The sequence below is a fragment of the Cryptomeria japonica genome, chromosome 8 (assembly GCF_030272615.1).
Source record: "Cryptomeria japonica chromosome 8, Sugi_1.0, whole genome shotgun sequence".
Classification (NCBI taxonomy): domain Eukaryota; kingdom Viridiplantae; phylum Streptophyta; class Pinopsida; order Cupressales; family Cupressaceae; genus Cryptomeria; species Cryptomeria japonica.
Genome location: NC_081412.1, coordinates 2,816,364 through 2,827,805, shown reverse-complemented (window position 1 = coordinate 2,827,805; position 11,442 = coordinate 2,816,364). Strand labels below are relative to the sequence as shown.

At 33.9% G+C, this 11,442-nt stretch overlaps 1 protein-coding gene across 1 annotated transcript; it reads right to left on the bottom strand.

Annotated features, from left to right (window-relative positions):
• Nucleotides 1-6,341: 6,341 nt before the first annotated feature.
• Nucleotides 6,342-9,345, bottom strand: LOC131028874 (UDP-glycosyltransferase 73C3). Its single transcript, XM_057959247.2, has 2 exons — nt 7,987-9,345; nt 6,342-7,368 (listed from the first exon to the last, which is right to left on the bottom strand). Exons 1-2 carry the CDS (start codon nt 9,010-9,012, stop codon nt 6,994-6,996), a joined length of 1,401 nt encoding a protein of 466 aa, XP_057815230.2. The 5' UTR covers nt 9,013-9,345; the 3' UTR covers nt 6,342-6,993.
• Nucleotides 9,346-11,442: the final 2,097 nt, after the last annotated feature.

Sequence of the window (11,442 nt, the reverse complement as noted above, 5' to 3'; positions counted from 1 at the left end):
TTAATGATTGTAACGCCCAAGTTGTGAATTTGTTTTAGTTCTTAGTCAAGAGTAAATAGGTAATAGACAATAAGAAGGAAGCCTCCCCTTTGTGAGGAGAGACTAAATCTCACACACTATGGTTGAAACTACAATTTTGTAAACGTTTCCAGTTTACAAAATTTTCACCCAACAACATCAAAGATGAGAACTTGGTTGAGTTAGAAGTGTCCTAGCCACTTGGCAAGAATATGCATGATGGAACACAATGTACTTGCACACACTCACATAGTACATTCATAATACATTTGTGATATGTAAGTTTTGCTTTCATGGCATTTTGCATTCTTGGTAATCTTGTTGTGTAGTTTGAACGTAGAGTGTAAATGATATTTATGAAGATGCATTGTTTATGTTGGGTTTTGTTTTGAAATGATATGTTAGAAAACTTAAATTGCCACCTTTAGTATACGTCATTATTTCACATGATTACATAATTGCTTTCATTGAAAAGAATGAAGGTCATTACTTTTGTGCATTAATGTTATTGTTATGTATGAAATCAAATACTTATAAATTTAATTATTCTCCATAAAGTTAGAAAATTGGAATAGAGAATATGTATATACTATAATTTTATTATTTGAATTCACATATACTTAGTTGAAATATATTGAATATTAAACAAAACGAATTTTATTATTTTATAATAAAAAATTCTTTGTTTAAAAATACATTTTTTTCATTTAAGAATATATTATTATAAAAATGATTTTTACCTGTTATTCAAAAAACACATTTTCGCTAAATACATGTTTTATTATAAAATATAATATATTTATTTTTAATAAACTAAACTTTATATATATATATATATATATATATATATATATATATATATATATATATATATATATATATATATATATATATATATATATATATATATATATATATATATATATATATATATATATATATATATATATATATATATATATATATATATATATATATATATATAATTTAATACATTAAATCAAAACAAATTTGCATGCTTGTATTTCTTATAAAAACAAAAAAAAAAAAATTTAAAAAATCATTAAAAAAAAAATCAAAAAGGTAAAAGGAAGGCTTTTATTTTGAGTAGAATATCCTTTATCAACTAAAGGATAGTCTTATTTTAGAATAGGATTTGATGTCTTTATTACGCCAATGGCGTACCCTATATGAACAAATTTGATTAACTATAAAGATCAACGACTCAAACTCTTTTAGAGGGGATTCAAGATGATGGGAATCATCCCCATCGTTGAATATTCCATATTTTTCATTCGTTGGTTTTTGCCTTTATGAACTCCATTGCTAACTTTCAAGATCAACGGTTTACACTCACGTAAAAGTGTGCAAGACAATTGGGAGATAGACAATCGTCAAATCATTTTCCACTGATTTTTTCAACCATTTTCCTGTCACATGTTTTCCGAAATGAACTAACTCCACGATTTATGTTTACAGTTTTCCTCATCGATCTTCATCCAAGGCTAGGGTTTTGGTGATCGTGAAGGCTCAAATATTGTTTTGCTTGTATTTCTCATTTTTTGATCTTAGATTTATTATTATTATTATTATTATTATTATTGCATATCTATTTTAAATGCAAACTTTCTTTGTATTATAAGCCTCAAGAAAATATATTCTGGCCTAGTTATGTAAAAGCCCTTCCAGAAGAAAAAAATGTTAAAATAAAGGATTTTTTTTAGCTTTATTTTCCATTCCATGTGATCTAATGTTAATGCCAATTGAAAAAGGGTTAGCTATGACTATTTCTAATACTAGAAATTGTGCCTTGGTGTGCAATGGGTATGTTGAAGAGGTTTGGAAGGTCAATTAGGACATTTTTTGGTTTATTAGTTGCATACATTGTAAAGTACATGAGATCAAAGGGTTGGTCATTTAGAAAATGATGTTGTTTGTGCAAGCGGGCTCAATTGAGAAGTGATAGATTCAATAGACTGTGTATCCACTTATAAGTATCTAAACATGCTTGAAACAAAACCTTTGAAGGAGGTAGACAAAAGGAGAGATATAAGGGTAGATAGAGATGGATTATAATGATATAAAAATAGAGGGATAGATAGAAGAATAATTATGGAGAAATAGATATAGAGGGGCAAAGATATATATATATATATATATATATAGAGAGAGAGAGAGAGGGGGGGGGGAGATAGGAAGTGGGAGAGAAATAGAGAGAGATAAAGAGAGGTAGCATAGTGAGATAGCAACATAGAGATAAAGAGGAAGAGATAGGGAGAAATGTACGAGATAAGGAGATCTAATAAGATATTAAGAGAGGTAGTGGGGGTAGAGAGAGACAAAGAGATGGATAAAGAGACAAAAGTTTAGAGGTAGATCAACGGCTCAGACATTTTTAGAGTGGATGCAAGACGATGGGAATCATCCCCATCGTTGAATATTCCATATTTTTCATTCGTTGATTTTTTCCTTTATGAACTCCATTGCTAACTTTCAAGATCAACAATTTACACTCACGTAAAAGTGTGCAAGACAATTGGGAGATAGATAATCGTCAGATCATTTTCCATTGATTTTTTCAACCATTTTCCTGTCACTTGTTTTCCGAAACGAACTAACTCCACGATTTATATTTACAGTTTTCCTCATCGATCTTCATCCAAGGCTAGGATTTTGGTGATCGTGAAGGCACAAATATTGTTTTTCTTGTATTTCTCATTGTTTTGATCATAAATTTTTTATTTTATTATTATTATTATTTTTATAGGTAATGGGCCGAAGCCGATAAGGAGTACATACCCTACCCCCTTTCTGGGATTTGAACTCATGACCTCTATTTCAAGAGCACAAGTTCTCCACCACTAGGCCAACTCAGGTTGTACTTTATTTTATTATTATTATGATTGCATATCTATTTTAAATGCAAACTTTCTTTGTATTATAAGCCTCAAGAAAATATATTCTAGCCTAGTTATGTAAAAGCCCTTCCAGAAAAAAAACATTAAAATAAAGGATTTTTTTCAGCTTTATTCTCCATTCCACCTGGTCTAATGATAATGCCAATTGAAAAAGAGTTAGCTACGACTATTTCTAATATTAGAAAATAAAATATATAATATTTAGTTATATATATTTTATTTATGAAATATTTAACATAATTATATTTAAAAATAAGATATCATAAAATTAAATATTTTATAAATATTTATATATATAGTTATAAATTATATATTAAATATAGATTATATTTAAATTTATTATTTTACATAATATAAATATAGTATAATATTCAATTAATTTCTATAATATATTTATATTCTTCATATTATTATATAATTAATTATTTCAATTTAATATAGTTTGAAATCTATAGTAAACCGATAAATGGAAAATCTAAAGATCCACTTCAACTTTTTTGGTTAAAATTACATCATTATTAAAATTTCCTATCAAGAAAAAAAGATACTTTATTAATAAAATCCTTAGTCATTGAAAATTTTGGAAAAAGTTAAAAAAACACGAGAATTTTTTTTATTTCTCTCTCTCTATCTCTCTCTAATCTCTCTTCTCCCTCTATATATTTATCTCTGTCACACCCTCTATCTTTCCCAAGCTATATATATCCTTTCCATCCCTATCTCTCCCTCTTTCTATCCCTATTTGTCCCTCTCTCTCTCTCCATCTCTCCCTATCACTCCCTTTTTCTATATCTCTCTACTTTTCTCTCCTCTATCTATTTCTCTCCCTCCCTCTCTCTCTCCTTCCCTATCTATTTATATACCTATCTCCCTCTCTATCTATCTCTCACTCATATACACACTTCCTATTTCTCCCTCCATGTATATATTTCCCCTCTCTATCTCTCTCCCTCTCTCTATTACTTGGCTATGTCACCTTCTTTATATCTCACTACTTTCCCCTCTATCTATATATTCATATCTCCCCCACATTCCCTAACTATATCTCATTATCTCTAACTCTCCCTTATTCAATATATCTCTATGTTTTTGTTTCTCTCCTTCTCGCTCCTCTCTCTCTCGCTCTCTCTCTCTCTCTCTCTCTCTCTCTCTCTCTCTCTCTCTCTCTCTCTCTCTCTCTCTCTCTCTCTCTCTCTCTCCATAGACTTCTATATTTGTCTCTTCTCCTCTCTATCTCTATCTTTGCATAATTATTCTTCCATCTCTTCCTCTATCTCTATCTTACTATCTCTCCATCTCTCTCTACCCCTATATCTCTCCCTCTCTATATATCACTTCTCATACCTATCTCTCTATTTTTATCTCTCTATCATGTCTATCTATCCCCATCTCATCTCTCACTTTATATTCTCTCTCTCTCTCTCTCTCTCTCTCTAGCAAACACAATGTGATCATGTTGGTAATGGAACCCGATTATCTTCTTGATTTAGAGATTTAGTTTTAATCATATTTGGATACCTATAAGTGGATGTATAGTTGATTTGAAGCTATCACTTCTCCATTGAGACCCTTTTTGCACAAGCAACATCATTTTATAAGTGCCCTACTAATTGATCTCATGTACTACACAAGTGAATACAAAAAATATACCAAAAAATTCTCTAATTGACTTTCCACACCTCTTTCGGTGTACCCATTGCACACCAAGGTGTGATTGCTAGTTTTTAAGTTTAGTTAAAGTAAGTCAATGTGAATTTACTTAGAAAAGTTTAAGTTTATTATTTAAGGAAAAAAAAAAATTAAGCCTATCTTGAGAATCGATTTATTTAAAGCAAGGAATTGGTTTGTTTTTAAGCATGAGTTAGTTGTTAAAATATAAGTTTAGAGATTGTTTTATTGTTCAATGTGGCTTTAAGAGACATTGCTTTTATATTAAGGAAAGAAGAAGAAGAGCAAACCGCCGTTAGCTATTAATAGGCTATTGTATAAAGTCAAAAATGAAGTCATATAGCTCTTCTCAATATTAATAGGTTGTTGTATAAAGTCAAAAATGAAGTCATACAGCTCTTCTCAAGGCCAAAAAATAGGAACAAAAGTAGCAATCCTCACTTTATGCATGAGCTCACAAAGGCATTTAAGGATTGCATGAACAACACCTTTAGTGTGAGAAAACAATATTTTATAAGTGTGAGAAGCATCTTAAGTACGAGGAAATAACATTTTAAGTGTGAGAAGTATTCTTAAGTGTGAGAGAACAACACTTTTAAGTGTGAGAAGCACATGTAAGAAGCACTTTAAGTGTGAAAATAAAATAAAACAAGCACTTACTTCATGAGAAATCAACTCCCATGCATGCATCCAACGGGTTTTTTGTGGAGGGACTCTATTATTAGTGTCTCATATAAAAAAACCCTACTAGACCTCTAGTAGACAATCAAAATTAATAAAATATAAAAAAAAAATTAATTGATTTGAAAAGACAGATAATAATAATCAATTAAACAATTCTCATTACAATAATAATTGCCTAAATAAAAAATGTCAGAAAAAATGATAGTTCTGTTTTGCTTTTTTAGATTGAATTAATTTATTTTGAAAGTGTAATTAAAAATAACTAGCAATTGCACTTTGATGTGCAATGAGGGAAATTTTATATTTGAAAGTGACTAAAGCATAATGACGAATCCTTCGACATGGCCAGAAGCAGTGCCTCGATCATCAACCTTCACTATGTATTGCTGGTGGAAGCTTATTTTTGGAAAGGCAAGGGATGGGAAGTCTATGATTTTGCAGTGGGTGATCATTCGCTATTTGTGAGAAGAGCTTTAAAGAGTATTTTGGTTAGTTGCGTAGTTGTTAGATGGATGTAGTATATGGGGAAGAAGCAGAGGCAATGCAAATGTTAGCCGTTGTTATGAAGTGTCGGAGGACGATCGAAAGATGAATGCGGAGACGAATATATATTTTTCTTACAAATACTAGTCGTTGGTAGTGGAACATCTGCAGCTGTGGTACAGGAGCAAGGTGGATTGGTGATCCGCACCAACCAATTGTTTTCTTAGTTGTATTTTGATATGGCAATCTCTCTGACATCTCTAAGCTTTGCAGAGGCTTCAAGGTAGCTCTTTTAACGTCAATGCCTAAAGCTCTCAAATCTCTACCTAAGCTATTGATTTTGGGGTTGAGTTATAAATCTCTACCTAAGCTATTGATTTTGGGGTCGAGTTATCCAATTGATAACTTAGATAAACAAATCATAAGGTCATCTCTAGTATGACAAAGAAGCCTGCAAGATGTGGTTTCATGGATCTCCATCAATGCGGAATATGCACAAAATAAATATATGAAAAATACCTTGAAAGGTTCATTGGCAGGTGCAAAACCAAACTCCACAACCTTTACGAACTCTTGGAAGCGGATTTTTATCAGGTGTTATAATTCCAACGGCCCGAGAAGACATGTATACGAAAGGTGGAAGCACAATAAAGACACTCAAACTGTTTGACAGAATGCCTCAAAGAGATGACGTGTTGCATTGATTGCCGGAAGTGTATAAAATGGAAGCGGATTTTTATCAGATGTTCAAAACAAGATTAGTTCTCTAAGAGAAGTCCGGCATTGATTATTATAAAAAAAATTCACCAGTGGCAAGATTGGACACAGTCGAGCAATTTTGGGAATAAGAAATTGTATAAGATGGATGTAAGATCGGCATTTTTAAAATAGAATCTTGGATTCATCAGCCTTGTATTTAATCTTCGACTCAACTAGATGTGTAGCAGTTACCCATGTAGAGGATTGCATTCATGGAGATGATATTCAACATTGTTGAACAAGAGCAAGCGATGACGACAATTGTAGTCAACTGCATCATGACAATGGATGAGAGCTTTTTTCTGGAATGCCCAATTTGGTGTGAAAATATGGAAGAGCTTCTCACTGAATACATTAGTCAATGAATAAATACCATACTTCAAGATTGTTCCCTTAGCAAAATGGTGCATCCCAACTTGTTAATTAGCCTTTAGCTTAAACTTGAGAACCAAGTTTACTTGCTCTAAATGTTGTGGATCAGGGATACAAATTTCTCTAGATTAGTGAACGAACTTCCACCCTCTCCTACTGCCTGTATTGCTGCTTCGTGCAACTCGCATGCCCTTTCTCTCATGTCTCTCCCTTCCTTTCCTTCAATCAGTAATCTCACAGCCCTCTCTACTTCTGCACTTTTTACAGTAAAAACTCCATTTTCAGCAGCCTCCCTCTTAACCTCCTCGGCCACTCGTAGCTCTTCAACCAGAAACTTCTTCACAAAGGGCTGGTCGTGCTGAAATGGCCAAGCCAAGATAGGGATTCCATTACTTATACTCTCCAGGGTGGAATTCCACCCACAGTGGCTCAGGAAGCCTCCAATTGAAGGATGACTCAAAATAGCCTGTTGCATAAGAAGCATAAACCATATTCAGTTCAACATTTTGCACTTGAAACACAGAAATGAACAAATAGAAAGCAAGAATCCTCTAAGACTTGATATGCAAATATAGTCTTACACTAAATATGGTCTTATTACTGCTGTGCCTAAGCAATACAGAATAATTATATTCAAAAAATCACCACTCCAATTATATACCAGGCCTATTTACTATTTAAACATTCCAGAACATTTTTTTTAAATGTTTTTTCTCGTAGTTTAAAAGTTGTGAAATACTTATTCTGGGAGGAGTTTTATTTCTCAAATGGCGAGCTGATGTAATTATCAGAACATGACAAAGTTTGGAATTTCATTTGAATAGTTGGTTCTTTGCAACAGATTATTAAGGGTTTTTTTGGTGGGTTCCCGTTCCCCATGCTATTCTCTTGATCCTTTTATCATCGGGCAATCTGGGGATCCGAAGAATCTCGCGTAATCGGTTTGTAATTGCTACAGTTGATAAAAGTCTATATACTTGATCACCCTAGCTTACCTCCCTGAGCCCTCCACAGGTATTCTTACCTACCATAATATCATTAAATTGGAAATGAACCACCTCAATAAATTTATTTTCATCTCTACCTGTTGAGGAGCCCATCCCATGACCACCATACCGCGGTCCGCCGTGCGCTCTCGAAACCCTTGCTGAAGAACAGCACTCTGTAACGCCTCACCCCCGGGAGGATTCTTTACCGCCCACAAAAAGCACTGTCCACTCGCCTCCAGACCTGCCGCAACCTCCTCCATCTGCTCCCCGGAAAGAGCAATCTCGCTGCCAAAGTTAATATATACCACCGATTTAGGGTTCCGATGATCCAACCAGTCCCTCACGCCTCCCTCTTTGAAATCGCCTGACGGGGGGTTCAGAACCGGGCCGATGCTCCACACAGGAACCCCAAAGGAGCTCTGCACATGATCTACAAATCCTAACTCCATCTCCTCAAACGTGTTCGTCACCACACCCTGGCTACGCCTAACATGCTCAAAATGCCTGGAGAACAAATCGTACGTAAACCCTGCCCGGCCCGCCCCTCTATAAGGGGGAAGAATATCCGAATTGTTGAAGGAAACCGGTTTGGGAAGACCCGTGAGGAGGCGAACAGCGGCCTTGTTGTCCGCCGGAAGAGGCAGAGGAAGGCTATTTACAACAGCATGTAACATACTCCAAGCGTAGGCGCCCGTGGTGATGTAGAAGAAGACTGGTATTTTCAATTCATCGGCAACTGCAGGAAGAAAAAGAGGGCAGAAGTCAGCAATTAAGCATTTTGGTCTTAGTCGGGCGATGAGCTGTGTGAAAGAGGGCTTCATTTGTTCAATCGCAGCAAAGAGAGCGCCCATTTGCGGGGGCGTCAGTTGATCTGTGTTTTCTGCACCAGCGGGCAGACCCGCGAAGGGAGGCAGCGGGATGTCCATGACCTGCACGGATGATGAACAAGCACCATTTTGTTTTGCTCTGAGGCGGATTGCGTTTGCAGGGCTTGTGAGAAGGGCAATGCTGAGATTTTTGGATGCAAGAAGCTCGCAGAAGCGCATAAAGGGAATTATGTGTCCTTGTGCTAGAAAAGGAAAGGCTATTACGTCAACTGTCACTTCTGCCTCAGTTGACATTGCTATCTATCTACAACTATGTGATCGTTCTGCTAATTTGGGTTTACTGTCAAGAGCTGAGTCTGTGAGTAGGGCAGAGGACAAGCACTCGACCATGTTTTAACAGTTCTCATAGCTTAGTCCCAACTCACCATTTTGTTGTACGAAGAAAAGTAGCGGTTGAGAATGTTCATGTTCCATAATAGTAATGGAGTATTTCTTTGGATATGATAGGGGGAAAGACTATTTGTTGAACATGTTTTTATGATGTCTTGGATATTTAGATGGTTGGAGTAGGGAAGAGAAAGGGGATTAGATGGTTGGAGTAGGGGAGAGGAGGGAACTAGCTGTTGAGTATGTTTTAATAGTTGTGATATTTGAGTTTTGAGTATCTATTTGGTTGGTGAAGGAAAGAAGACTTTCCGTTGAGCATGTTTCACTAGTTATAATATTGAGTCTTAAATATTTATATAGTTGGAGTAATGGAGAGGACTAGTAGTTGAGTATGTTCTAATAGTTGTGATATTGACTTTTGAGTATTTATTTGGTTGTTGGAGTAAGGGAGAGGACTACTAGTTGAGTATGTTCTAATAGTTGTGATACTAGCTTTTGAGTATTTATTTGGTTGTTGGAGTAAGGGAGAGGACTATTAGTTGAGTATGTTCCAATAGTTGTGATACGGACTTTTGAGTATTTATTTGGTTGTTGAGTATGTTTTACTAGTTATGATATCAGTCTTGAATATTTATATGGTAGGAGTAAGGGAGAGAACCAAAGCAACAAAACAAGGGTGTTGACCCTTTATACTAATAACCCTTCAACAACATTAACATTAATTGCACATAGACTAACAACAACTTAACCGTAAATATCAAAAACCAAAAAGAGTCTTAAACAATAAGCTAAATGAAGTAAAGTCTTAACAACAATGACCAAAAAGACCAGAGATATAAAACCAACCACCTAGTAGTTATTTGAGCACATGGCTCAATCATCAGTAAAACTTAAAGAGTTCCTTGTGATTCTCTTCTTTTTTAGCATCATTACCCAGGTCTTTCCTCCACATCAAGCACATGGAGGTAGTGGAGCTACACATCGCCTTCGTGTTGAATTTTAGTTCTGAGTATGTTCCAATAGTTGTGATAGCTGAGTTGTGATAGTTGTGATAGTTGAGTTTTGAGTATTTATTTGGTTGGAACTGGAAAGAGGATTTTTAGTTGAGCATGTTTCAATAGTTATGACATATTGTCTTCCATATTTATATGGTTGAAGTAGGGGAGAGGACCACTTGAGCATGTCTAGCATGTGTTGATTTAATGTGGAATGATTTTAATAATATAAAACTAGTAGTTGTGATTTCAAAGTTATTAGTGTTGATCACGAGTATTTATAATAAAATGAAATGTATAAGTTAGATATGAAAAGCAACAAATTGTGTGGTGCCACATCAGTGCACCAATAAACATGATTTAGTGCATAACTATCAATCAAAATTTTAAGAATATTTTTGGACACCTCAACAATAAACATGTTAATGTGACCATATTTGATGATGCAGACTTCAAATTTGAGTTAACAAGTAGGGGCCTTGCCAAGTAAGTCGTTGTAAAAAATTGGGAGTGGTTAAAATCTACCTCGACGTTTGCTTCTTTAAAATTATGCCCTAAATGTGATTAAAATAAAATATATTTTTAGTTCCTATAAGAGAACTATAGGCAATTATTAGTTATTAATAAAAAAAATTAACATATGAGAGATTATAATTTTTTCCTATTAAAAAAAATAGTTATTTTTGTTAAAGTATAGATGCGAGATTGTTAACTTAAAAAACAAAAACAAAAAAAGTCAAGAGGCCTCTTGTACTTGCATTGTGGAGGTCAACCACCAGTATTAACAAAAACATCTCCTTGATTTTCATTTCAAATTCAAATCCTAGGTGCACAAAGCTATGCCATCGCAAGTAAAGTCGATTTCCTTGGTGGAAACACCAATAAACATCATAAAACATTATAAATAATAATACAATATAACAAAATTGGTTGATTGAGAATATTTTGGTAAATGTGATTTAATGATTACTGACTATATTCCCCCAAGTGGTTTTGAAACCATTTGTTTAATATGATATAAAAAAATGAGTTCAACTTGGATTATTAGTTTCATTATACAAACTAGAAAACTATGAACATTGTAAAAGGTAGCATAACGCAATTACATATTTTGTAGGAGTATTATGAATTTTCATCTTCTATTAAGGTTATTTTCTTTGAGTTCATGTTTCTTATATTACGAACATTTTGATTTCATTGAATTTATTCTTCACTTTTTATGATATTTCGTAGTTTATGTTTTAATCAATTTGGTGTAAAGCTTGGTCTGAATTCTGCTTCTTTAAGCATCTTTTATAATGGTGGCTTTGTTGCTTTTAAATGCTACCAAGTTTCTATAAAC